General features: G+C 43.9%; 2 protein-coding genes across 2 annotated transcripts in view; both read left to right on the top strand.

Moving 5' to 3' along the window:
• The first annotated feature begins 2,420 nt into the window (after nt 1–2,420).
• lactb2 (lactamase, beta 2) lies at nt 2,421–9,502 on the top strand. Its single transcript, XM_033982489.2, has 7 exons — nt 2,421–2,698; nt 2,801–2,961; nt 3,204–3,324; nt 4,913–5,091; nt 6,494–6,639; nt 9,079–9,166; nt 9,268–9,502. Exons 1-7 carry the CDS (start codon nt 2,577–2,579, stop codon nt 9,309–9,311), a joined length of 861 nt encoding a protein of 286 aa, XP_033838380.1. The 5' UTR covers nt 2,421–2,576; the 3' UTR covers nt 9,312–9,502.
• A 1,613-nt stretch (nt 9,503–11,115) lies between these two features.
• The window catches only part of LOC117385218 (nuclear receptor coactivator 2-like), a 34,684-nt gene continuing 17,919 nt past the window's right edge, over nt 11,116–27,880 (top strand). Inside the window, exons 1-7 of the mRNA XM_033982488.2 lie at nt 11,116–11,335; nt 20,824–20,926; nt 21,194–21,366; nt 22,529–22,635; nt 23,490–23,667; nt 24,220–24,471; nt 26,360–26,602. Of these exons, the coding sequence (XP_033838379.1) occupies nt 20,841–20,926; nt 21,194–21,366; nt 22,529–22,635; nt 23,490–23,667; nt 24,220–24,471; nt 26,360–26,602 (1,039 nt within the window). The 5' untranslated portion in view covers nt 11,116–11,335; nt 20,824–20,840. The remainder of the gene's footprint in view (nt 11,336–20,823; nt 20,927–21,193; nt 21,367–22,528; nt 22,636–23,489; nt 23,668–24,219; nt 24,472–26,359; nt 26,603–27,880) is intronic.

Raw genomic sequence — 27,880 nt, 5'->3', positions numbered from 1 at the left:
AGAAAGAAAGGGAGAGATGAGAGAAGGAAAGGGAGAGAGCGGAGAGAAATAAAGGGGGGAGAAAGAGGGAGACAAGAGAGAAGGGGAGCATAAGAAAGAAAGGGAGAGAGGAGAATGAGCAAGAATGAGAGACAGGGACAGAGAAGAGAGGGAAAAGAATAAAACCTACAGATTAATAGAAGAAAGAAAGGAAGACGGAGATAGGGACAAGAGGAAAAAAGGGGGAGGGAAGATATGGGCACAGGAGAGAGAAAGAGGAGAGAGGAAACTGAGGAAACTGCGAATAATCAGGACAAACAGCTTGAACGTTCACGAGATGAGTGAACTTGGACAATAGTTTGTTCATGTTTCAGATGGAGGGCGGGGCCTGTACATCATGATGTCATAGTTTCAGATTGAGGGCGGGGCCTGTACATCATGATGTCATAGTTTCTGATGGAGGGCGGGGACTGTACATCATGATGTCATAGTTTCAGATGGAGGGCGGGGCCTGTACATCATGATGTCATAGTTTCAGATGGAGGGCGGGGCCTGTACATCATGATGTCATAGTTTCAGATGGAGACCTGTACATTGAAACTGTAAAACGATTTTCCATGTTCAAGGCACACAAAGTGCTTTACATCTTTCCCAAGGACACGACAGCATTCATGTGTGTGTGTGTGGGGGGGGGGGGGGGGGTGTGTGTGTGTGGGGGGGTGTGGGTGTGGGATGTGTGTGTGTGTGTGTGTGGGTGTGGGTGTGTGTGTGGGCGTGCGTGTGTGTGTGTGCGAGTGTGTGTGTGTGTGTGTGTGTGTGTGTGTGTGTGTGTGTGTGTGTGTGTGTGTGTGTGTGTGTGTGTGTGTTAGCATGAAAACAAATTTTACCGCAGGTATTCAGTGTTTTGTAGCTAAATATATTTTACATGTAAATGTTCTCATGTTCACTGTTTACAGATGTACTCACTTTCCACCACTGGATGGACAGAATACTCCTGCTCCAACCCAAAGTACACAAATACTGTACTCAACTAAGAGTAAAGTTACTTCAGAATATTTCTTTCATTTCAAACTAATGGTGTAAGAAATGACTAAAGTAAGACTTAACACGTTTGGGAAAACTAAGTGTCTGTTGTGACGTAACATCTGATTTATAAAGTGAAGAACAAAACATGAAATACTCCACAGACAACAGACACAAAAATGAACCAAACTAAATCACATCTGAAGGAGCCACAAGAAACACAAATGTTCAACTCATTTCATATTGTAACATAAAGTTTAAGTCACTGTAGACTCAGAGAGAAGAGGAACCACAACTTTACTCAAGTAACAGTACTGTTACACTGTACTATATATTACTCGAGTAAGAGTAAAAGTATGGGACTCTACTCGGAGAAGTACACAATTTTAAATTCACAAAATAACTCAGGTAAAGTACTGAGACTACACACCTCTGCTCTCCCTCAGAGAGACATCTCTCCCTCAGAGGGGGAGAGAGAGAAAGAAAGGGGGAGAGATGAGGTGGAGAAAATAGGGAAAGAGAAGGGGGAGAAAAAAAGAGAAAAGAAGGTGAGAGACAGTATGAGAGAGAGAGAAGAGAAAGTACGGGAGAGATGAGAGAAGACGACTAATCCGAGAGACAGACGTCCCAAACAAGAGGATCTCCAACATCCTTCAACTCTGACTATCCCTCCTCCTCCCCCTCCTCCACTCTCTCCCTCTCTCTACTCTGCTCCAGTCATTTACATTTATATTGAATTAGAGCTGGTGGAGATTAGACCACAGCTCCGCTGTAATTACAGAGGAGAGAGAGAGAGGGAAAGAAAGAGAGAGAGAGTGAGGCACACAGAGAGAGAGAGAGAGACAGAGAGAAAGAAAGAAGAGAGAATGAGACACAAAGAGAGAGAGAGAGAAAGAAAGAAAAGAGTGAGAATGAGACACACAGAGAGAGGGGGGAAGAGAGAGATTTTACAAATCAAAAATATATATATAGAAAATACAGAGTTCATAAAATATTTGAGGACTGTTTCTCCAGTTTCTCCTGTTTCAAACATGGCGGGGCCTGTGTGTATTACAGGGAGAGGTCCAACAGAATTCGAAATACTGAAAGTGAAACTGAAAATGCCTGAGTGACGTTTAGGAAGACCCTGTCCTATCCACACAGAGACAATGGCGCCGCCTGCTGCTCATAAGCTCACATTGCACTAATATCTTGAGTATAGAAGCCATATGGTGTAAATAATACCACAAACTGAAAGCAAAAACGGCATCTGTAAGTGAACCCTGAATCTAAACCCTCTTTTAAACGACTTCTCACTGCAAATACATTCATTCTTGTTTAGTTTATCTTTATTTTTTTATTGTGGAAGTTTGTTTTATTTTGTAGGGTCGGTAAACGGATGTAAACATTGGTCACGTGGCGCTCTGTTTACGCTCTTCTTCCGGCTTCTCTCCGCACGGGATTCCTTCACAGATCTCTCCACATGTGCACCTGTTTTTATCAGAGTTTAGTCCGTGCACCCGGTCGTTTGCCTCCGTGTCTCCTCTCTCCACTGTCCCGGGTCTTCGGTTCACTGTCCCGGTCCAGCGCGAGCCATGAGCGCCGTGATCCCGCGCATTGAGCAGCTGTCCTCTCGGGTCGTGCGGGTTCTGGGCTGTAATCCGGGGCCCATGACTCTGCAGGGGACCAACACCTACCTGGTGGGGACGGGGGACAGGTGAGGGACACTATTGAGAGAGGAGAGGGGCAGCGGGCACCTGCCCCCTCCTCCCAGTCAGGAGGTTGTAGGTTGGACTCCTGATCTCTCTGTGTTGTGCAGGCGCGTGCTCATAGACACGGGGGAGCCCTCTGTCCCTGAGTACATCTCAAACCTGAAGCAGGCTCTGTTTCAGTTCAGTAGCAGCATCCAGGAGATCATCGTGACCCACTGGCACCACGACCACACAGGAGGAGTGCAGGACATCAGCAGAGACATCACAGGTCTGACCCTCTGCATCCTCAGCTCCTCTGACCCTCCAATTTGCATCCTCTCACCCTCCCCTCTGCATCCTCTACTCCTTTGACCCTCTCTTCTGCACCTTCTGGATCCTCTGCTCCTCTGACCCTCCCTTCTGCTACTTTGACCCTCCCCTGTGTATCCTCTACTCCATCTGACCTTCTCCTTTGGATCCTGTGTTACTCTGACCCTCTCCTCTGCTCTGTCTGAATATTTTATTTTACAGGTTCTGGGGTTAAAGTGAGCAAACTTCCTCGTGCTGACGGCTCTAACGAATCATTGGGGAATAAGAACTACACTTATTTAAAAGATGGAGACTTGGTCCGAACGGAGGGCGCCACTCTCAAGTCAGTACAATTCTACCCCCAGAAACCAACTAAATCCAACCGGACACAGGCAGCCAGTAAAACTATTATTATTAGGTTAGCCCACAGAAGAATTAATTAAAAATAAATCTGCATTCCTGAGTTTCCCTACATTAAACTACGTCTGAACCAGAGGGCAAATCCCCCAGTGTGAATTGATGTAGAACACCCCCAGCACGATATTACACCAGGCTGAGATGCTTAGTTCTGCTCCCGATGTGTTGCTCATTCAGAAAGATTTAAACTGATGCAGGAGCTTTGCCTGGGACCAAAATTACTCAAAATTAGACAAACAGAAGATGGGGTTTGGGTTCGTGAGTTAAGGTTATCCTAGGCAAACTAAATAAATACATCTAAACTAATCAAAATCCAGATTCAGTATTTTTGAATCTATGTATGAATCATCTACATCACAAATTCCTATTTGGTCTTAGTACTTTTTGCTGCATCAATAATATTTTTTGTATGAACTCCCGTGCAGGTGTAGTAGTCATAGGTAGATGACGCATCAACGTGTGTGTGTGTGTGTGTGTGTGTGTGAGACATATTTTCAGCACAGTGTTGACTTGGTGTTGACACCGTTGGTGCATTCTATAGCGCTATCTGGTGGTTTAAAAAGTAACTGCTTTCTATGCAGAAACATTAACACAATGCAGGGCTCATTCATTCAGACATTTCAACATTAATTTGTGCTAGATGTGTTCTAATATCCAACAAATGAAAGAACTGACCAAGAAGGTAATGCAGTCTTTTGTTATTAAAGGAAATAACAGCCTATTGTACAATAAAGTAGGCTATAAGTGAAACATGATGAGGTGAATATGAAAATTACAGTAAAATAACATGCTGTTTTTAGCAGAAATGCAGTGAGCTCCTTTTGGGATTAAAATGATCTCACACAGAAGAATAGGCCCATCTTCTTGTTCTCTGTGGTTCTGTGGTGATGAACAGAGACAGTCTTGAGGCTCACACTCCTCGCTCTAAATGAGCTGCTTCAGTGCTCTGACACAAGCCACACCAAATGACACAGGATGTACTGGTCATGTGACTTTTCTTAGAGTGGCACACGCAGTGACACAACTCCTCACATGTGTCGACATGTCAACTCGTTTGGTGTAGTCTTGTGATTTCCTTTAACAGTATGTTTATTTCTCAGGGTGCTGCTTATTCCTTTAAAGAAGACCTATTGCACTTGTGTTGGCTCTACACTTATAATCTATGACACATGTGGATCATTATCAATTTTGACATTTTAAATTGCAATATTGATCTATAACAACTTTGTACTAAAATGACTACACAATGATGCTGAATCTTTTGTGTGTCACCGATTAAGAAAATAAATTTGGAGAATGATGTACACACCGTACTGGGGTGGTGAAAACGGGGATTAATTGGCAATATGACGTCTTGAAAATAAGCAATTTAAGATTGCTTAAACATGCACAAATCACTCCAAGTACAAGTTTGGGTGAGTAAATTGTGAGGGGAAACAACTATAACATGGTTAAAAGCTCTGAAAAGTGCATTTTGCAGAATAGTCTGCTTTAACAGTATGTTGATTTATCAGGGTGCTGTACACTCCAGGACACACAGACGACCACATGTCATTGCTCTTGGAGGAGGAGGGGGCGCTGTTCTCTGGGGACTGTATCCTGGGAGAGGGCACGGCGGTCTTTGAAGATCTGTATGATTACATGAAGAGTCTGAACATTCTCATGCAACAGGGGGCGCAACTCATCTATCCTGGTACGTACAGTTCTGTCAGGGGTAGAGATGTAAAGTGGAACTAAACACTAAATACACTTTCTTTGCTACTAAACAGTATATGTGTTACTGTTCCTAGTCATTTTGGAATGTTGGTTCCAGTGGCCTCTGCAATTTCAAGTACTATGTGATATCACACAGGACTGCCCTGATTACAGGTGTTTCTGATTACAAAAACCTAACCACAGGGACGCCTCCCTAGGGAGGTGTTCTGGGCATGTCCCACCGGGAGGAGGCCCCGGGGAAGACCCAGGACACGCTGGAGGGACTATGTCTCTCGGCTGGCCTGGGAACGCCTTGGGATCCCACCGGAGGAGCTGGAAGACGTGTCCGGGGTGAGGGAAGTTTGGGAGTCCCTGCTTAGACTGCTGACCCGGCTCCGGATAAGCGGAAGAAAATTGATGGATGGATAACCACAGGGGTGGTTACAATAAACAAGTACATTGAAAATCTGCTGCTTGTTACAGTGTGTTATGACCCAGCTCAGCTAGGGAAAAGGGGAAGTAACAAAACAAGATGGAAATTGTAAAACTAAAGTTATAATTTATTTAAAAGGAATGTTAAGGTTAAATCTAACACAAAGAGGCTCTAAACAGAGGACAAAATTCTAGAGGTACTGCTGAACACAAAAGGGTCAAAATTCTCTGTTACAGGTTCAAATTCAAAGTTCACAAAGTACAAAGTCAGTAAAGTGCATGCCGATTAGCAAATGAAGTCAGGGGTGTTTTGAGCAGGAAGTCTATGTACCTTTCATCATATCATCCATCCATCGTCTTATCCAGGCTCGGGTCACTGGGGCAGCTGTCTAAGCAGACTTCCCTCACCCTGACAATCCCTCCAGCTCCTCCAGGGGGACCCCAAGATGTTCCCAGGCCAGCCGAGAGACATAGTCCCTCCAGTGTGTCCTGGATGTTCCCCAGGTCTCTTTTCTGTGGGATATTCCTGGAACATCTCCCAGGGAGGCGTCCTGGAGGCATTCGGAACAGATGCCTGAGCCTCCTCAGCAGGCTCTTCTTGAGGTGGAGGAGCAGCAGCTCTACTCCTCCTGTATGATTGAGCTCCTCACCCTATCTACTTATTTCCATGGATATGCATTATTGTATTACTGGGCGTCATGGGCTCAGAGGTTTGTTGATTATTTAATCCTTGAGATGAGTACATGCTGTTGCTGTGTTCTTGGACAAGAGACTTCACCCACATTATCCAATCATGAATGTGGTGAGTGTTTGGTAGTTGGAGATGGCACAGATTATCAGCTTGTTTGAATGTGGAGTGAATGAATAAAGACTTTAAGTCGTGTTACTCCAATAAAGTACAGTACTAATGTGAAGGAGAATAATTTTCATAAATAGTCAAATTATGACTGGTCCCTGTCGGTCTCCAGGTCACGGTCCGGTGGTGCAGGATGCTGTCTCAAAGATCCAGCAGTATATCGCTCACAGAAACCAGAGAGAGGAGCAGATCCTGGAGGCCGTGAGAGGAGCAGAGAGGGGCAGCACCTCAATGGAGCTTGTCAAGGAGGTCTACAAGGTCTGAGCTAACCTGAGCTACACAACAGGCTAATGCTAAACCAGTACATAACACAAGGTCTGAGCTAACCTGAGTTATACAACAGGCTAATGCTTAACCAGTATTTAACATAATGTCTGAGCTAACCTGAGCCACACAAAAGGCTAATGTTAAACCAGTACATAACACAAGAAGGTCTACAAGGTCTGAGCTAACTACACAACAGGCTATTGCTAACCCACTACATAACACAAGGCCTGAGGTAACTTTTTTCTACACAACACGCTTATGCTAAACCAGTACATGATACAAAAAGGTATGAGGTAAAGGTCTGAGCTAAATGCACAACCCAAAACATGCACAATAGCCTGCAGCTAGCTCAAGATCAAGACTAGCCATCCAAGGCTGTGTCCCAATTCGCCAAAATGCCCTTAGATGCAACATTGGAAGTGTGCGTCGAAGGGCAGTTATGTAAATTCCAGTGCAACAAGGGCTGTCACATTTCAATGCGCCCGACAAATATGCCCTGCGTTTCCAGCGCTTCCACGGAGATCGGCCGTAACCATAGCATGCGTCCATGCACACTTCATGCACTGCTATATCCCATCATGCACTGTGCCTATGCAAAAAAGAGAAGAAAATTGAGTCCGTTATCAGAATCAGAATCAGAAGACTTTTATTGCCATAGTCTGTGAACACAGTTCACAAACTAGGAACTTGATTCGGTGAAAAAGTGCAACATAAAACACACTGAATAAATACAAATAAAAATAAGGGCATGCACAAAGTTAAAAAGATATGCTTAAAAAAAATCAAATGAAATACTATGCAATACACGTTCAAATGTTCGTACTGGTTTACCTCATCTACAACAGTGCGACATGAAACTGTTAAATCTGAATAAAGATCTGTACAGGCCGTGTGTTTGATGATTAAAAAGGAGGGAGTTGCATTGAATAAAGAAATTATTCCTAAGCAATAAGAAGAAGAAGAAGAAGAAGAATACATTATTATCATTAGAAATTATTATTGCAATAATAAGAATAATGTAAGAATGTTCATTTCTGGTGTAAGTGTCAAAGACCAAGAGACTGAAACATAAAGTCAGAAGAGTTTAATGAGTTCCACACAGGTAAGGTGGGTGTGTGTGTGGATGTGTGTGTGGGTGTGTGGGTGTGTGGGGGTGTGTGTGTGGGGGGGGGGTGTGGGGGTGTGTGTGGGGGTGTGTGTGTGGGTGTGTGTGGGGGTGTGTGTGTGGGTGTGAGTGGTCTGCACATCTTCACGAGTTTCGGTGCATTCCATAGGTCTGCGCCCCCTGGTGGCACGTGTCATTTACCTTAGTAAATCAACATACCAGTTTGATGCAGTGCTGCTAGAAAATACTTTACAATAATAAGATGAAAAGAACTGGCACGGCATAGAAGGTAAACAGCACCCTCTACTGGTATTAAAGTGGTTTAGTCACAGATCAAATTAAACCTGGCCCAAATACCGAATCATTAAACTGCAATGTCCCACTTTAAGTACAACTAATCAGTGTTCTCTGGTTTATAGACTATGAATGTAAAAATTATTTTGGTTACCTCTGTCTCTGTTATTAGGTTTTCACTAAGTATATTTTATTAAAGTTATGAAGTAGCTACAATTGGGAAAAAATCTCCTCGAACGTTATATTTGCCCATTGATATTCAATCTAAACAGAAAGAAACGGATGCAACGACAACATCTTGACTTTTCTTCTATTAAATAATTAAAAATAACTTACGTATTGTACGTGCAAAGTCACCGGTGGAAGTACAGTCCGTGGTATAGGCCTGTCCCATTTCGGCAAGATGGCGGCTACGCTGAGGAGTACACATTCTCGGCTGGGTGCTTCGAGCAAAACTTATGGGGAGTACTTCGAAGGGTACCTTCTAACGGTGCATTTGGTGAATTGGGACACAGCCCAAGACTAGCTGAAGATCTGGAGATGGGTCCCTGAGTAGTAGTAGTAGTAGTAGTAGTAGTAGTAGTAGTAGTAGTAGTAGTAGTAGTAGTAGTAGTAGTAGTAGTAGTAGTAGTAGTAGTAGTAGTAGTAGTAGTAGTAGTAGTAGTAGTAGTAGTAGTAGTAGTAGTAGTATATAGTATAGTTACTATTGTAGTATTTTAGTATTAGTAGTACCACAAGCCAGTTATAGCACATAACACATTTTTCATAGTCTGTTTTTACCTTATTTTAATGCATGCCCTTATTTCTATTTTATCATTGTTTAAGTTTTCTTTTCATTCATGGTTTAATGTCGCACCATAAAAACAAAGCAAGTTCCTAGTTTGTGAACTTTGTTCACTGGCAATGGCAATAAAATTCAGATTCTGATGCATTCCACCTTATCCAGCTCACAACTTTGTCAACCATACCTCTTTCATTTTAATATTTCCGTTTTGCTAAAGAAATCCTTTAAAGACCGATTCCATATTTAGGACACTCCCGAGTATCTGCACAAAGCGGCAGAGGTGAACCTGCTGCACCATCTGAAGAAGCTACAGAAGGAGGGAAAGATCTGCCTGGGTACGGCACATACCCATACGGATTATTATATTATGAGTTTGATTTGAGTTTGAGTCATCATGTATGTTTATAAAGTGTAATAACTTTGTCTTTTTCCTCAGTGAATGAACTCTCCTCTAACGCCTTATGGAAGAGTAACCTGTGAAAGTCTAATGAGGAATCTAACCTGCTAAATATGTAAATGAGATTTTGGTAGTAATTTATATTTCTGTGTGATCGTTTGTCTGAAATTCAAGAAATGAAAGAATGTGCCATTAAAACCATAACTTTGTGTGAACTCCTAGTGAATAAAGTATCCAAGAATTTAATCTAAAAATATATTTTACAAAATAAAAAGTGGAATAAATGTGATTTGTCAGAGAACACACCATCCATTTTGTCCTTCATCAATATCTCTGCGTAAAAGGTACTAATGTTTTCATGTCTCTTTAAAAACCTACCTTCTGTTTACATGAGTAATGCTGCTTATTTAGTCAGTCTCCAAATAACAAACAGGGCACATTATGGACTGGAACAATGCCAGGGTCATTTGTGCTGAAAGCAACAAATACCAGAGCTGGATCACAGAGGCCATCAAGGTCTGTAAACGAGGTCCAAGGAGCATAAATCGTGACACGGGAGCGTATACATTATTACGCACATACATCATCATCACATGATCCTTCTGAGGAAGATACAGGAAGAAAAGAGGAAGAAAAAAAACTTTGTCTTCATCTGACAAAAAGAATAGCTCATTCTAAGGTTAAAACTAAAGACAGAACCTTTACCAAATAAACAGGGCATCTGAAAGTTTGCCTTTTATGAGCCTTTTGCTTGTCCTACAACTATATAACTGCATTATGCTGTTTGTCTAAAAATATAACTGCTTTATTACAATTTAAACTATAATAACAGATTCATAAAGTGGAGGGCAAATATAAAAATATAGTTTGTTCGGTATTTGTGGCTCAGCTTTGTCATCCCCCAGACGTCCAGTTAGGGTCTGTGTCAAACTATTTGAACAAAACTCTTAAAGTGCATGTGAGAGGTTAGACCACTCATTTCACCAACTCTCTTAACATCAATAAATTTAAGGTTTGACTGAAAATCTTGCCTTGTTTTTTCTAGTTTTGTCATTTTGGTGAAGTTTATAGTTTTACTCCCTGGTTGTACACAGATATGACATACATAGAGACATGTTACCTAGCAACTATAATGTATGAATTTGTTTAATCAACGTTTAAGCTGCTAGCCTTAGTTGTGTAAATTGTCTGTATATTTTAGATCACATGTGTCAAACTCAAGGCCCGGGGGCCAAATGTGGCCCTCCACATCATTTTATGTGGCCCCTGACAGGGTAAGTTAAAAAGTATGATGGTATTAAAATGTCATATTATCAGGAGATACGCAGTTACACATCTATATTTTTTACATCTAGGCAAATGCATATGTAATATTTATAATCTGAATAAGTAATAAATACAGAAACAGTTAATTAACAATTTTAAAAAGTAGTACATCTGGCCCTTTGAGGGCAGCCATTTTGCTACTGTGACCCTTGGTGCAAATGTGTTTGACACCCCTGTTTTAGATGGAATTGATGACAGATATAGAAGAATTGTGTTTTAACTCACTGTTACTTGTATTTTTGTACTTTTCTTTTCTATGCCACTACTGACGTAAAACAATGCTACATATTTACCACTAGTACTATCCCACCAAACCAACTCAGAAAAATGAGCAGCCAAACATATTCAATTTATAAGCTTTTTTCCAGTTGACAGAATTCAGTTTGAGTTTACAACAGAGTAAAGGATGTAATAAATTATGAAGAGTGGCCAAATCAAGACGGTTTGTGAGCTGGGGGGCCTCTCACTGAAAGGCCCCTCTCCCCTCGGCCTCCTCCTCGCTCACGCCCCTGCTGTACCAGCGCACTGACCTCCTCTCCGTGTTCTCCGTGTGTGCTCCGCTAATGAGCTGAGCGCTGCCGGAGTAGAGGAGGAGGAGGAGGGGAGAGCGAGCTGGATAAACAGCCTCACAGCACCGGGAACATGGCGGCTCCAGCTGTCGCTCCGTCCCGCTGACTGCCCCTCTGCACCGGGACATCTCCGCTGTTTCCCCCGGTCGCAGCACCGCGTCTCTCCCCGCTCTCCGCGCACTGATGGCCGCCTGCTGTCGCTTCACTTACCGGTAAGTGCCTCTCTAAGTTTCTTCGTTTTAACCGCTGCCCGGCACCGTTAGAAATTATTGCCCCATTTTAGCCCCTTTTTATTATTCTGTTATGTGTTTGCGCATTCCCCATCTGCATTTTTCCGCTCTTCTAATCTCCTGCACCTTGCACTGTACATTTGCGCTTTACTCGTGACATTTTGGACGTTGTTGTGCACAGTTAAGCAGATTTACGCACAAATATCGCTGCGTCTTGAAAAAAAATGGTTGTCATTCACGAAGTAAATTAATAAAATGCGTTTATTTAATCTTCAAAATGAAAGACACATTTAAACAGTGAAATAAAAGCACATTATTGGTTCTAAAATTGCTTAAAACATTGGTGTGACGAGTCCTTCCTGCTTTCCGTTTCATGGGCTTATGAAGCTTCTAGAGCGCGCGGCTGGAGAACTTGTTTTACGCGCGTTTGTCGACATTTTAAAACCATCCTTTACGTGTTTCAAATGAAAGTCAGCGCTGTTTGTTGGTTTTATTTACGACACTAGGGAAAAGTCAACATTTTAGGGAGAATTTGTCTAAAACACCGAGTTTTTATTTACACTTCCTCAACGGAGTGCGTAAAGGGCCATGACACCTGCGCGCGACTTCCGGTCCACACTTTCAAAATTAAATCAAATCAAGTAAAAGCTTTAAATAAACTATAATATTTTGTTACATGTTACTACAACAAAAACAGAAATGAATTTGACAGATTGCCTTTGTGCACACAAATAAAAAATTACATAAATTTAATCGAAAAAATACCAGTCAACATTAGTCTGAGTGGCACTGAAGCAGAACTATGAGCAGCTTAACACACATTATTTATTTATTTTTTCTTAATTTTTGTCCATGGAGCTATTATTTTTGCCCTACAAGAATTATCTGCTCAACACACGGACTCAAAATGCTGTTATTTAAGAAGAGAAAGACTCAGTTCAGCTGTGTCTGATCCAGAGTCTGTATCAGTGATAAAAGTGCGTGTGTCTACAGTGTCTCTATTGTTTAACTGTTGACTGGTTTTGTACTGTTTGCTTTTTAGTTTTAGCAGCTCTTTTATATTTTAGATTTAGTGTTTGGAGTTTTAACTGGGGAAAATGTCATTACTCGGCACTTTTCCCGTGGGCCGGTCTTGGGCTGGTCGTTGGCTGGTCTTTGGCTGGTGAAGGGTTAAGTCCTGTTGCTTTTGCCGACTCTGCTGTTTCACCAGAGTTGTGTAATTCACTTGCTGGAATGTCCTTTTTTCGCTCTCCTCTTTTTCTCACCCTCTCTCTCTCTCTGTCCTCCCCTCCTCATCTCCTCCTCTTTCTCCCTCTCCTCTCTGTTATTGTTATATTCAGTGTAGTATAGAGTTTGTGTTGCGTGTCTTTTCAACAGAGAGCTTATCTGGTCTGTGGCTGCCTCCTCTCCTTCTGTCTCTTCTCTCCCTCCTTCTTTTTCCTCTCCTCTCCTCCTCTTACCCACCCCTTTTCCTCTGCTCTTTTTGCCCCTCCTTTAATCTCTCCTGCTCCTCTCTCTCCTCCTCTTTCCCCTCTCTTCCTGTCATCCTCTCTTTCCTCTCCTCTGCTCCTTTCTCTCCTCCTCCTGTCCTCTCCTCACCCTCTCCTCCTCTCTCCTTTTCTTCCCTCTACGTTTCTCTCTACTCTTCCCTCGCCTCCTCACGCTCTATCTCTCCTCCTCATGCTCTCTCTCCTTCTCACTCTCTCCTCCTCTTCCCTCTGCTCCTCCTCTTCACTCTTTCTCATCCTCCCACTACTACTCCTCTTCTCCCCTCCTCTCCTCTCCTCCTCACTCTCTTTTTCTTTCTCTCCCCACTCCTCCTCCTCTCCCTTCTCCTCCTCTCTCCTCCTCCTCACTCTCTTTCTCCTCCTCTCCTTCTCTCTTTTATTCTATAGTTTTGTGCAGGTGGAGTGTAATTTCATTGTTTTTTTTTTAAATCCAGACTCTTGAAGTTGAATCTGATATATTATTCTATAAAAAAGTCACCTTAAAGCGGCTCATTTGATCAAATGCAGAAGTCATTTGTGTTTCTCTGATGATGAACTGAAACAGCTCCACTCTGTGACACATCCAACAGTGCCACATCAGGTATGACACATGCCCCCTCTCCATAGGGTTACCAACTTATAACATCCATGGCTGCCTCCTGTCCCCTTTCTCTCTCTCTCTTCTCCTCCTCTCCCTCTCCTCTCTTTTCCTCCTTGTCTCTCTCTCCTGTACAGTTCTTATCAGGTTGTAGTTGTTGTGTTTTTTTTCTGCTCTTTGTGTTTGTGCGACAGAGACTGAACTTTGACAGTTACGACACTTTGACACGTGATTTAGGCCCCGGTCAGCTATGTTTATCTCTCTCGCTTTTCTCTCTCTGCTGTCTCCTTTCTCTACTTTGTCTCTCCTCTCCCTTCTCCTCCTCTCTTCTCCTCCTCACTCTCTCCTCAGTCTGTCTCTCCTGTCTTCCTCCTCCTCACGCTCTCTCTCCTCCTCCTCTCTCCTCTTCCTCTGTCTCTCTCTCTCCTTTCTTCTCCTCCTCTCTCTCTCCTCCCCCTCACTATCTCTCTCTCCTCCTTTCCTCTCTCTCCTCTCTCTCTCCTCCTCTCTCCTCCTCCTCACTCTCTCTCCTCCCCCTCACTCTCTCTCACCTCCTCTCCCCTCTTTTTCTTTCCTTGCTCTCCTCTGTTTCTCCTCTGTCTCTCCTCTCTCTCTCCTTTCTCTCCTCTGTCTCTCCTGTCTTTCTCTTCTCTGTCTCCTCCTCCTCTCTTCCTGCCCTGTCTTTCCTGTCTTTCTTCTGTCTTTCTCTCGTCTGTCTCTCCCTTCAGCATTTTTCAGTTGAGAAAAATGATTTTATCTTGTCACAACTTTGACATTTGAGTCCGTGCTTTTATTCCTTCTTGTTTAGATTATTGCGATTCACTTTACACTGGACTCAGCCAAACCTCACTGTCCCGGCCACAGCTAGCTAACCTGACCTCCTATCCCCCCATCCTTGTTTCTAAAATTCTTTCATTAGTTTTTAAATGTCTTGGTCCAGGCCCTGAGTACCCCCTGCCCGCCTGCTTGTACCTCACACCCCTCTGGAGCACTCAGGTCTGATCAAGCTCTTTCCAAAAACCAGGACAAAACACAGAGGTGACGGTGCCTTTGCAGTGGCGGCTCCATGGCTGTGGAATCGGCTCCTTCTGCACGTTATGCTCTCTGACTCGCTCCCTGTTTTTAAGTCCCTCCTAAAGACTTTTTTTTTATCATACCACTCATTTTAATCATAGACTGTATACAAAAATGAACATAACTTGCTAGCCGCTGTGTTCTAATTAGGAAGTGATTGTGGGTGCACTTCCGGCTCCATCAACTCTGGCTCCGATTCACTTTCCATTGAAAAGTTGTGGCCCCTCTCTCTGTAACTGCTGCTGTCAGACTCATCATTTTGACTGTAAATGTTCGTATTAACCCGCTCTACGTGATCCTGGTATTTTAATTTCGCCAATAGTGTCTGTAAATCAAGATATGAACATTAATAACAGACAAAACAGGTGCCTTCTTTCTCTGAGGTCACTCCCACTAGCGTTAGCAACAGATTTGATTGACAGTGTTGCTAAGCGCCCACTCCCTGCTAAACTGGCGGAGAAGGGGCATTACCTTCAACAGCCTGGCTCCAGGTTGGCTCTTCGGTTGCTATGATACTCGTGGTCAGAATTCCAAATACGGTGGACTGTGTTGTTTTGTAAGTGGTTTAGAAATAAAGCTGAGTTGAGCTGAGTTAGCTTTGATTGACATGGGACGCTAAGACACACCCCCAGACAAAATGCCTTTCGGAAGTCCGGCTGGCGCTCCACTCCGCAGCGTTCTATACCTTTACACTATATCCCTATGGTGAGTGCAGTCCATTGGGTTACATAACAAAGTGCTAAATCTGTGTGCACCAGAGTCAGCGGCTAAGTCCCTCCACACAGAGCCCAGGATAAAGCTAAGAGTATAACAGGCTTTCACTGCACACGTCCGAGCAGGTGTACCACTGTGCCCATGAGTAAGGCACTGGGGGTACGACGCCTGGTCCTGTCCTGGTCTGTGATGTGACGGAGTAAATATTCTGCAGTGTTGTCTCAATACTACCATTTCAAACTTGATTTTGATACTAAGGAATAGACTAGTCAAATCCACAAATGTTTTTTTTTTTTTTCCATGATCATTTCTGTCATTGACAACTGTATTTGTCCATCCACACCACAACATCTGGGAGGGCATCTGAGACACCACAACATCTGCAGATTAACTAGAGACACTTGACCTGCCTCCATCTCAGTCTAACACTACAGGGATACAGGAGGATGGGAGGGCATCTTACACAAAGCTGTATCATTATTACTATATATTTTCAGGCTGTTGCATTCGACCCCTCTTGGCTGGTGGGGCCCCTCTCGGCAAATGTTTTTAGCAATTAAAACACCTGAAACTGAGCAAATGCAAGATACAAGTGCCCTACTGTGGAACATCTCTGTGAACACAAGCAGGTGGCCCACATTCCACTGGAAAAATGAGATAGTGTAACTTTATCTTTAACTTTAAACTGGAAACAAAACCATGTTCCTGAGTCGTTTTTGATTTGATTTGATAATTTCTTTAAAATGCTGCAGAGCTGTTGAACAGTTCAGCTGCAGCTGGGTCATGTCTGTTCCTCAGAGGGCGACACTGGACACAGCCTAAATATTTTCCCTACTCCACCTCCTGCGGCTCTGTCTCACCCTCAACTTCATCCAGAGCTCCTCCTCTGGCTCTGTCTCACCCAGAGCATTGCCCCGAGCTCAGTTTCATCCAGCACAGGGCAGACCTCTGACCTCTGGGCTGTTCTGGTTTAACGCTCGGTTAACGGTTTTTCCTTCCACTCCACATTGATTGGTGTGAGTGACTGTAGCCACAGCTGCCCTGGTGCAAATGGACACAAATGTGGCTGCATATCTGTCCCGTGGTGAGTGGCCCCTCCCTCTCTGTAACCCCTCCCTCTTTAGCCCCTCCCTCTCTGTAACCCCTCCCTCTTTAGCCCCTCCCTCTCTGTAACCCCTCCCTCTTTAGCCCCTCCCTCTCTGTGACCCCCCCAGGCCGTCCCTTTCTGTGGCTCTTCCTTCTCTTTAGCGCCTTGTTCTATTTAGCCCCTCCCTTTCTCTTTAACCCATCTCTCTGTGGTGCCTCCCCCTCTCTCTCTAGCCCCTCCCTCTCTCTTTACCCCCTCTCTCCCTGTAACACCTCCTCCTTTCTGCAGTCCCTCCCTTTCTGTCCCCCCTCCCTCCCTGTGGCCCCTCCCTCTCTCTTTAGTCCCTCTGTCTGTGCCCCCTCCCTTTGCTGTGGCTCCTCCCTCTTTTTTAGCCACCCCTCCTTTCTTTTTAGCCCCCCCTCTCTCTCTGTGACCCCTCCCCCTGTCTGTGGCCCCTCCCTCTCTATGGCGAGCCGCCCTGGGGCCGAGTCCCGTGGCTTCAGTTCATCTTCACAAACAGAGCCGTGTTTAAACAGCTGGAGAAGAAAACCGACAGTATCATCAGCAGAAAACGTTATAGTTTATTTACACCAGATGCCCTTCCTACAGTATGACCTGATGTGTGTGAAGTGTCTTGCCCAGAGACACAGTGGAAATGTGCTCAAGGCTGGGATGTGCCGTGACTGGTGGCACGTAGACTTGAGGACTGAAGTGTAATTGAGGCTGGTATCATTAGCTGTGTGATGTGTTTTACTGTTTTAAATCTGGACCTGAGACTGGAGCTGATGGAGGTGTGTGAGGAGAAGATCTGTGTCCGAGCAGCAGGGGGCGCTCTGCTGGACACAGGGGTAACATGAGCCTCAGTGTTTCTACAGAGAGAAGCGCCCCACAGCTCAGGGTTGGATCATTATAGAGTCATTTCAAAGTCCACTTCCATTTTAGTGAGCTGAGTTTACATTTTCAGATCGGTGTAGATGTTTTGGAAAGAGAGAGTATATGGACACACCAATGAGATGTCAGGAACGTCAAGCTTCCTCCTTGTTTCCATGGAAATGTTGTTTGTTTTGCTACAGTTTTCCACAGTAGGGCATAAAACGTATTTATCTCCATGGAGAATGTTCGTAAGTACTGTTTTCACTTTTTACATAGTGTAGCTTTAATGATCCCTGTTATATTCACAGTCATTATAACGGTGTCATAACAGAGGAAATATAACTTGTCACTACTACACCGTGGGTGTGCATCATTATTATGCAATATATGAAAATGCCAAGCTGGTCACATGACTTCACACAACAGTATTTGGTCCCAGTGAAGCAGACGTTTCTCCATGTGGCTCTGTAACATGGTTCTGAAAACACAGCCTCTCTCCTCCACTTTGACTCAGCAGATCACAGGCGCTTACTGTCGACCTGTGAGAGTGCACAGGGGTGAGAGGCGGGGCTTATCTGTGTGTGGGCGGGGTCAGACCAGACACGGGAGAGTCTTACCTCTGTGTGGGAGGGGTCAGAGCAGGTGGGGGAGGGACTCTTGATGGTCTGTAGTTTAATCCTTTGTGAGTAAACACCTTGGATGACACAGTGGACTGGTACAGGTAGTTACACAGCGATGCGTTCACTGACCTCCACTTCGAGTAACATTTAGTCTAATATTGGCTAAATATGTTGTTTGTACGATCCTGATGATAATCAAACAATATTTTGACAGTCCATTATACATGTGCTGAAATGTGCTGTTAATGCCTTTGGAGAGGTGCATCTCCATAAACCTGACTCCTCCTTCTGCTTGTTTCCATGGAAATTTTGTTCCCTTGGCTATAATATTCCACATTATGGTATAAAATGTATCAGAAGTCTGGTTTTAACTTTCCATTTGTATGGAATCACGCAGGTGACGTACCACCTCCAGGAAGTTACGGACTGTAGCTTTAAGTATTCCTTGCTCATATATCTTACTGAACTTGTGCTGGCTCAGAGTTTGTCCAAAGGTAAACTGGCTCAACTTATCTCTTATCTTGTTGCTGTTTATAGTTTATAATTTGTACTTTCACTTTTCATTCATAGTACTATCAATATCTTTTGCGTACATACATTACAAACTCGATTATACTTGTAAATTGTACTTGTACATTTTACCAAGTATGTCAAAGTGTTACTACATTTTTGTCTTTATGGTGCATTCTAGAAAGTTAGTGGGAACCCTTTTATTTTTTTTTACAGAATAATCAATATTGTTAAACCCCTGTAGCTGGCCCCATTTGCAGTACTTTTCCGTGTATTTGTACTGCGTTAGTACTTTGTGTATTTGTACTGCTAGTATTATTGTTTGTGTGGACTTTACCCTGTGTCATGTTCTCTTTCTGTGAGTCAATGGACCACAGATGAATAGAACTCTGCTCTGTCAGCAAAAAACTACAACAAAGAACTACAAATGCACACCTCAGGGTTACCCACAATCCTCTCTGTCAACTCCTGTTTACCCACAATTCACTATGTGTCACAAGTTTACCCAGCATGCAACACGTAAACAACAATGCTGCTTTTACTCATGTAGAGCCATAACTGGACAACCGCCTCGAGAAATCAGACATTTGTCAACGCTAAAACTATTGTCGAAACTATATACTCATTTGAGCAGGTATCAGTACTCTCAAAGTCACATTCACAGGGCAGAAACAAACATTTCCTGAACAGCTTTAGAATGATGCTGAGCTGTATCTTTCACAAGTATAAGACACATAGACTAGTGTACACCTATGGACCACTATGAACCTACTGCACACTGAGGGATTACACAGATATAAGACACATGGTAATAGAAAAGATATTACTACCATTTAATGCTGAAAATCACATTCTACTGTCTAAAGAAAGAGAGTTTTTATCATCATCATGGTATCGGAATTGTTATGGAGTATTGAGTCTATTATTTAGTATCAAAATCAAGTTTGAAATGTTAGTTACAGGAATAAGTGCTGTCATGACACTAACTCTTCTTTTAGTAGTCCTCTAGATCTGCTCCTCTAGCTCTGCTCCTCTGGCTCTGCTCCTCTGACTCTGTGGCTCTGCTCCTCTGACTCTGTGGCTCTGCTCCTCTGGCTCAACTCCTGTCTGCTCCTCTGGATCTGCTCCTCTTCCTTAGCTCCTGTCTGCTCCTCTGGATCTGCTCCTCTTCCTTAGCTCCTGTCTGCTCCTCTGGATCTGCTCCTCTTCCTTAGCTCCTGTCTGCTCCTCTGGCTCAGCTCCTGTCTGCCCTTCTGGATCTGCTCCTCTGGCTTAGCTGCTATCTGCTCCTCTGGCTCTGCTCCTCTTGCTCTGCTCCTCTTGCTCTGCTCCTCTTGCTCTGCTCCTCTGGCTTAGCTCCTGTCTGCTCCTCTTGCTCTGCTCCTCTTGCTCTGCTCCTCTTGCTCTGCTCCTCTGGCTTAGCTCCTATCTGCTCCTCTGGCTCTGCTCCTCTTGCTCTGCTCCTCTTGCTCTGCTCCTCTTGCTCTGCTCCTCTGGCTTAGCTCCTGTCTGCTCCTCTTGCTCTGCTCCTCTGGCTTAGCTCCTATCTGCTCCTCTGGCTCTGCTCCTCTGGCTCTGCTCCTCTTGCTCTGCTCCTCTTGCTCTGCTCCTCTGGCTCAGCTCCTCTGGCTCAGCTCCTGTCTGCTCCTCTGGCTCAGCTCCTCTGGCTCAGCTCCTGTCTGCTCCTCTGGCTCTGTTCCTCTGGCCCTGCTCTTGTCTGCTCCTCTTGCTCTGCTCCTCTTGCTCTGCTCCTCTGGCTTAGCTCCTGTCTGCTCCTCTTGCTCTGCTCCTCTTGCTCTGCTCCTCTGGCTCAGCTCCTCTGGCTCAGCTCCTGTCTGTTCCTCTGGCTCAGCTCCTCTGGCTCAGCTCCTGTCTGCTCCTCTGGCTCTGTTCCTCTGGCCCTGCTCTTGTCTGCTCCTCTGGCTCTGTTCCTCTGGCCCTGCTCTTGTCTGCTCCTCTGGCTCTGTTCCTCTGGCCCTGCTCTTGTCTGCTCCTCTGGCTCTGCTCCTGTAGTTCCTCTTTAAACTGAGCTGTGGTAAACGTGTCTAAACAGTGACAGAGTGGAGTTTAACCCCGGTGTTCGAATGCAGGTCGCTCCTGTCAGGCATGAACGCGTCATGGAACACATTGGTCACAGCAATTTGAATACATTTAAAATGAAGTCACACATTTTTTTGCAAAGTGTGTCTAAAAATCCATTAGATATCATGAGATATTTTTTCTCAAATTGTGCCCTAAAAAGTTTTTGGAAAATGACAAATTTTTGTGCAGTTTTTGTCATTGATGATTCCAGAGTCAGGAGCAGCTCAATGTTATTGATCTTCAGCCCTGTTCTGACAGTACACCACACTGAACCAGGACTGAACCAGGACTGAACCAGGACTGAACCAGGACTGAACCAGGACTGAACCAGGACTGAACCAGGACTGAACCAGGACTGAACCAGGACTGAACCAGGACCAATCACAGTCAGTCTGCTAATGCTGCCTCCTGTTTTCTCCCTGCAGGTGGCGTTAGAAAGACAATGAGCAGCGGAGGCCGGAGCCCAGAGCCTCTTGGGGCCGAGTCCCTGAAGAGGAAGGACTGTCCCTCTGAGCTGCAGGGGCCCAGGTACAACAGGCATACGTCTATTACACTACTGTACTAACCACACACACACAGACACACTAACACTCACACACACACACACACACACACACATTATGTATATATATATATATATATATATATATATATATATATATATATATATATACACACACACACACACGTTTATATGTATTCTTCTTTCCATCTCCTTCCATCCCTTCCTCCCCCCTTACCTCCTTTCCTCTCTCCTTTCCTGTCCCTCTCTCCTCTCCCTCTCTCCTCCTTCAGCCCGAAGCGCAGCACCGAACGGAGGAATCGTGAGCAGGAGAATAAATACATCGAGGAGCTGGCTGAGCTGATCTTTGCAAACATGAATGACATGGACGACCTGAACGTGAAGCCCGACAAATGTGTGATTCTGAAGGAGACGGTCAGACGGATACGACAGATCAAGGACCAGGGTACGGCAAGAACTACACACCTCTCCAGCCTATCCTAATCTTAACCTTATAACATCTCACTAAAGGGCCCATATTACACTATTTTCTGATCTTTGTTACAATGTTGTTTCCTCATTACAAACAGACCTGGAGTTGTGTTTTGTTTCATTCCGGTCTGTTTTTGAGGTAACAGTGTTATAACATGTATTAAAGCTCATAAAAGTTAATTTCATGTAAAATAGGACCTTTAAACCAGACAAATATGTGATTCCAAAAGAGACATGTAACCACCTCTGATGGTGCGCCCCCCTCACTACGCCATGGTGGTGCTCCCTGACAGTGCCCCCTCTGCCCACCTCTGGTTGTGCCTCTGCTCTGGTGACATGAGCTCGTTAGTAACACCTCACTGTACGAGCAGGGCAGGGACTGGTCAGGCCTGTGACTCCCAGAGGAATGCAAACTATGTGACCATCACAGCTCAGCGGAGAGGAGGGGAGAGGGGAGGAGGGGGAGAGAGAGAGAGAGAGAGATGGAAGAAGAGAGAGGGGGAAAGAGGAGGGGGATTGCCAAATTAGCACTGCAAACTATAGCAGAGGAGGAGAGGAGAGAGGGAGGGAGAGAGGGGCAGAGTAAAGGGAGAGAGTGGAGAGAGATTTGGAGAAGGGCATCACAAATTAGCCCTGAAAACTAGAGCGGAGGAGAAGGGGCGGGGGGGGGGACAGTCAGAGAGAGAGAGAGAAGAGAAAAGAGGGGACAGAGAGGTAGGGAGGAGGAGAGAGACGGAGGGGGGTAGTAAAGCGAGAGAGGAGGGAAGTTTGGGGGAGGACATCACAAATAAGCATTGCAAACTAGTGCGGAGGAGATGGGGAGTAAAAAGGGGAGGAGAGAAAAGAGGGAGAGAGATTGGGAGGAGGAGGAGTAAGTGAGAGAGGGGACCATCTCAGCTTTGAATTGCAAACCAGAGATGGAAAAGGAGAGGGTGAAAGATAGACAGGGGGGATAGAGAGAGGGAGGAGAGAGCCAGGAGAGAGCCAAAAAGTTGAGCTAGGAGGGAGAGAAGGGGGGGCTGAGGAACAGGGTAAAGGAGTGAGAGAAAGAGGGAGCAAGGGGAAGGGGAGAGAGGAGGGAGAGTGGGTGAAGTTACAGTTAAACTTGACTTTTTTGCCTCTGTGTTGTGTTTTAGAGAAAGTGTTGGAGGAGGCGGACACAGAGGAGGTGCAGAAGGCCGATATCTCATCCACTGGACAAACTGTCATCGACAAAGACGCTCTGGGACCAATGATGCTTGAGGTGTGTAAGCCCTGCTCCTTTGCCCCATAAGCACCGCCCCTACAATCAACAGACCCCTCCCACTGAATCAGATTGCCCCACCCCTTTAACCAGCAAGACTTAAGCACTGCAGGTAACCAGATTACACAAGAGCACAGAGTATTTATAGAAGAAAGAAGACAGAGCAGATACAGAGGAGAGGGTCAGATGGAGCAGAAGATGCAGAGGGGAGGGTCAGTTGGAGTGGAGGATGCAGAGGGGAGGGTCAGATGGTGCAGAGGGGAGGGTCAGATGGAGCAGAGGGGAGGGTCAGATGGAGCAGAGGGGAGGGTCAGATGGAGCAGAGGAGTTTTATATTGTTTTAGCTAAATAAATACTATAAAATATGTCTGTGTAAATTTGCATTAATTAACTTTATTAGGTGTAAGTGGTGATAATTAGCACTAACATCTCACAGCAAGAAGCTTCCTGGTTCGACTCCCGGGCCTTTCTATGTGCAGTTTGCATGCTCTCCCTGTGTCTGGGAGGGTTTGTCCAGGTACTCTGGGTTCCCCCATCACCCCAAAACATACACAATGGGTCAAATCCTGCAGCTAAAGTAGTCCTGACCAAGACTAGCTCAAGATCTGGACATGGGTCCTACAGCTCCTGACAGGTTTAACCCAGAGACACTGAAGGATGGGTCAAATCCAGAGGACACAGAGGGACGCTTAAGCGTACCTTACCTGAGGGACCTTTTTATAACATAACTAGAACATTTCCCTTACCTCAGATCTCATTAGCAACTTAGGTTCTTTTGAAAGACAATACAATAGATGTATTCACCTTGAGCTCTGTTCTGTGTTCTGAGTTTTGAGTTCTGCGTTCCCTCTCAGGCTCTGGATGGATTCTTCTTCGTTGTGAACATGGAGGGGAACATTGTCTTTGTCTCAGAGAATGTGAGTCAGTATCTGCACTACCAGCAGGAGGCGCTGATGGGCTCCAGTGTCTACAGCATTCTACATGTGGGTGACCACGCGGAGTTTGTGAGGAACTTGCTACCCAAGAGCCTGGGTGAGACACTACTAAGATACAGTAACAATCTAAGAGTTAATATACTAACATACTAAGATAACATTTCAAACGTCACAAGCTAGCTAGCAGTAGCCACTCTCACCTTTTTGTTGAAAATCCAACTCCTAAACTGGACCATAGACACTCAGATTGATCACAACAGACCTCAGACATCTTAGTTATCATAAAACATAACTAATATTATAATTAATATACTGTACTTAAAAAGACACTGCTGCCCAAGAGTGGCTGAGACCAGAGCTAATGAACTGTACTATTCCAGCAAAGCAAGTGTTTTTGGCTATGAAAATGCCTGTAATTGAATAAATGAAAGATATATGTGTTTAATGCCGTACTGTGGAACATTCAAGGCAAAGCAATAACATCTCCATGGAAACTGGTGACAGACCCGCCACCAGAATACTGACATAGGTCAGCTGTATACGATCAAATTCTGTGCCTGTGTCAGTGTCTTATTCACCATTTAAATTAATCTAACAAAATAAAGCCATGAACCGTATCTACATCCTCACCTTTCCTCGATGTTCGTAGTGAACCATCGCTGCAGTGAGTCCTCCAGTCGTAACAGCCGCACCTTCACCTGTCGAATGCTGATCAACCCCCAGTGTGACGGAGCCTCTGCACCTTCCACACCTGTCGCACCAACCCCTGACCCCCAGGACCCTCAGAACCCTTGGGAGCCTCCACACCCACTGGAGGCACCAGACTCTGGGCAGCAGAAGTATGAGACGCTGCAGTGCTTTGCTGTGTCTGAGCCCCAGTCCATCAAAGAAGAAGGAGAAGGTACAGTGTTTTTATCTCATTTTGTGCAGATTTTAGACATTTTATTTGAACACATTCTTTTAAGTTTTGTTAGGGGCAGTTTGGTCTTGGCTGTAGTTGATTAATCAGTCGATGGTGTTTTAGTCAACCAAAGTTTTCATTATTTTATTAGAGTTATAAGAAGGGATGGGACAAGATCTCGTGCCACAAGATTTTGCAAGACAAAATTGCTGCAAGATTGTTCAGACATGAGAACAATTATTTGGTGAGATTTTTTCCCCATTTGGATTGGACAAAAAAGGGGTTAAGTAATGGCGAATTACACCTCTTGAGAAGCTGTGTAGATCCAAAAATCAGTGCTACAACTATAACAGAAATATAAAATAATTTAAAAGTGATGAGGCCAAAATTGCGAACTGAAATGCACAATTGATTTATTATAAACTATGTCAAAGTCTCATCTTGTCTCATTCTCGTGGACTCAATCTCGTGTCATGTCTCATCTAACGGAAACTGTGTCTCTTCCCATCCCTGGTTATAAGGATATATATGGACCACAGTGAGAGCAGTGAGCGTGTTGTCTGTTTTGGAGTGACTGGACACTTTAATCTGTCTTTTCACTTTTTAAGATGCCAGTAGTACTTCTAGAAAAAGTAGAGCTTCTTTCCCTACACAGTTGTTTCTGTGCTAATTGTTTTAGAGCTTTTGCTACTGCATGACCCCTTTGAGTTAATTAATCAATCCACAGGACAGATTTAGTCAACCAAGAATTTCTTTGGTAGACTGCAGCCCTAGACATATGAGCATTATGAGATGCAGTACTACACACTGTGAAATGTGTGTAACACTGGTTTAGGAATCTTTTTTTTTTTTTTTTTTTATGCTTTGGACTGAGCTGTGTGTGGACTGTGCCTGAGTTATATTTAGCATAATCTTTCAGGCCCGTAATGGGTGCTCTCACACCTATTAGCATATTAGCATGAGGGTGGAGATGATTTCTAAGGCCCAAAGATGGATTGTTTTTCCTAACAAAAATGGCCTCTTTAAATCCCCTCTCAAACCATTTCTTTTCTTTGTCTAAGATCTGTCCCTTACTATCTTCAAAGGAGTGGTTAGTGGCTTTAAGATGGAGATGCACGGCAGATTGGGGTCCCGAGTTGCTCTTGCAACGGTTTTTATAAGATGAACTAACTCATGATTTTGTAAATACCTAATGTTTGTTGATGTGTGTGATTGTATTGTACAGGTGTGATATTGTGTGAGTGTGTTTGGGTCAGAGACAGTGTGAATCGCTCTTACTGATTGTAAAGTTTTTATGAGCTTAATGTCTCTGTACATTGTTCACATTGTACATTCAACTAAAGACTAGACTAAACAAACTATCTTCATTGTACAAATCTATGGATGCCTATGACGTATATATACCGCTATCATGGAACAAAAAGTACATTTAAATCTATGCAGTTTTAAGCATGTTTGTGACGTTTGATAGATCCATGTTTTTATGTGGATTTTGGTTCTTCTTATGAGTCTTCTTATGAGTCAACCATTGCCGCTCAGATACTTTTAGGGCTGTCATGATAACACATTTTGAAGTGCGACATATTGTTAAAGAAGAAATAAAAACAATTACTAGTAGTGAAAATAAAGAAAGCAGGCCTTGCAATGTGTGCATCTATATTTTTTCCTTCTCTAATTAGGCATAAATTAATGCAGAACAAACAGTGCAACAGAATAAAGCTGCTTGTATGACATGTTTTTTCACTATAATTTAAATGCAACTCGTTGTAAAAGTATTCAGCATACAGTACTCTGTTTGGACCATGTATCAGAATACGTTATAAAAATAAGCTCTTATATCCTACGTCTATACTAATATAATGGCTTTTTATATTCTGTTTGTGCTCAGATTTCCAGTCGTGTCTGATCTGTGTGGCGAGGAGAGTCCCTGTCAAAGAGCGAACTTTGAGCTCCACGTATGAGAGCTTCACCACAAGACAGGACCTGCAGGGGAAGATCACGTCTCTGGACACAAGTCTGCTCCGAGCCTCCATGAAGCCGGGCTGGGAGGACCTGGTCCGGCGCTGCATCCAACGCTTCCACCTGCAGAAGGACGGAGAGGTGTCCTACGCCAAGAAGCACCAGCAAGAAGGTCAGAAACCAGACTGAAACATAGTAAATAAATAAATTCAAATCTGTCAACTGGACATAATGCTTTAGAGTAAAGATGTTTTGCTCCTCATCCAAGCCACTCTTTCTGTGCTACTGTTTACAGTTTCTGTTAGTTGAGCTACCCTAAGTGTGAAATGTGCCTGAGTCATATTTAGCATAATCATTCAGGCCCCTAATGATTGCTCTCACACCTGTTAGCATACTCTCTAGCACTATTCTTTTCATTCTTTTGATTTAGGTCTGAGGATGGAGTTATAAATAGGAGATAAATGATGTCTGAGGCCCCCAATCCTGGTCAAAAAAGGATTTTCTTTCCTAACAACAATTGCCTCTTTATCTACCTCTCAATCCATTTCTTTTCTCTGGTTAAGATCTGTACATCACTCTCTTCAAAGGAGTGGTTAGTGACTTTGAGATGGAGATGTACAGCAGACTGGGGTCCCGAGCTGCTTTTGTGATGGTGTTGGTACGTTCTCTTACGGAGTGGCTGTTTAGTTTCTCCAATATAATGCTCACTGCAGTCTTCATTGCACCAAATAGAGTAGACCACATTGCTTTGTTTGTGGCACGGAGTTTCTGTCTTAATGAGTTTGTAGGTTTGAAATGAAACTGAAACATGTATTAAGGTCAATGAAGGTCAGAAACCAAAGTGTAGGTATGTTTGAAGGTCATTGAAGTTCTGAAACTCAAATATGTGTGGATGTCAATGATGGTCAAATGCCAGGCTGAAAAAATGTGATGTGAGCACTAGAGAGAAAAATGAGCTATGCTGCATTCATGTTTTAGAACTTGTTATGATTTCAGATGGAGGTGGGGCCTGTATAACTCTTTGAAAGATTAATTTATTAGGAAAGAAATATTCCAATTTATGATTCACAAATGTTGAACCTTCTCATTATTTGTTTGGGATTTACTTCACAAACTTGTCATATTAATCTTATGGTTTAAAGTCCTTTCAACTGGCAACAATCACGTCTATGGGGTTGACTAATGGCACCGCTTTTGAGAAAAAAAAAAATCTCTTTTGTTTATGTATACTGACAAAGAAGACACTGAACTTTGTGCCAGTTTCATGTGGATAGATCCAGTAATTACAGAGATATTAACCACAAACCAGGTTAACACATCTGCAGTCTGACAGTTACACAGCAAACTCCACCTGCGAATTCCGACCTGTCCAACGCACACACTGGAATGCTTTGACAGGTGGCAAAAGAGCCACCTCCATTATTTTCTATGAGCGCACACACACCGAGCT

This window comes from Periophthalmus magnuspinnatus, chromosome 17 (assembly GCF_009829125.3).
Source record: "Periophthalmus magnuspinnatus isolate fPerMag1 chromosome 17, fPerMag1.2.pri, whole genome shotgun sequence".
Taxonomy (NCBI): Eukaryota; Metazoa; Chordata; class Actinopteri; order Gobiiformes; family Gobiidae; genus Periophthalmus; species Periophthalmus magnuspinnatus.
Note: the sequence above shows the minus strand (reverse complement) of the source record. Positions and strands in the feature narration are given on the sequence as shown.

What these genes read in the sequence shown, in the direction of transcription:
- lactb2 (XM_033982489.2), top strand. Translation starts at nt 2,577, where the DNA reads ATGAGCGCCGTGATCCCGCGCATTGAGCAGCTGTCCTCTCGGGTCGTG. An exon ending in CATCAGCAGAGACATCACAG is followed by an intron (nt 2,962 to 3,203) that starts GTCTGACCCTCT and finishes TTTATTTTACAG; the next exon opens with GTTCTGGGGTTAAAGTGAGC. An exon ending in TTGTCAAGGAGGTCTACAAG is followed by an intron (nt 6,640 to 9,078) that starts GTCTGAGCTAAC and finishes TTCCATATTTAG; the next exon opens with GACACTCCCGAGTATCTGCA.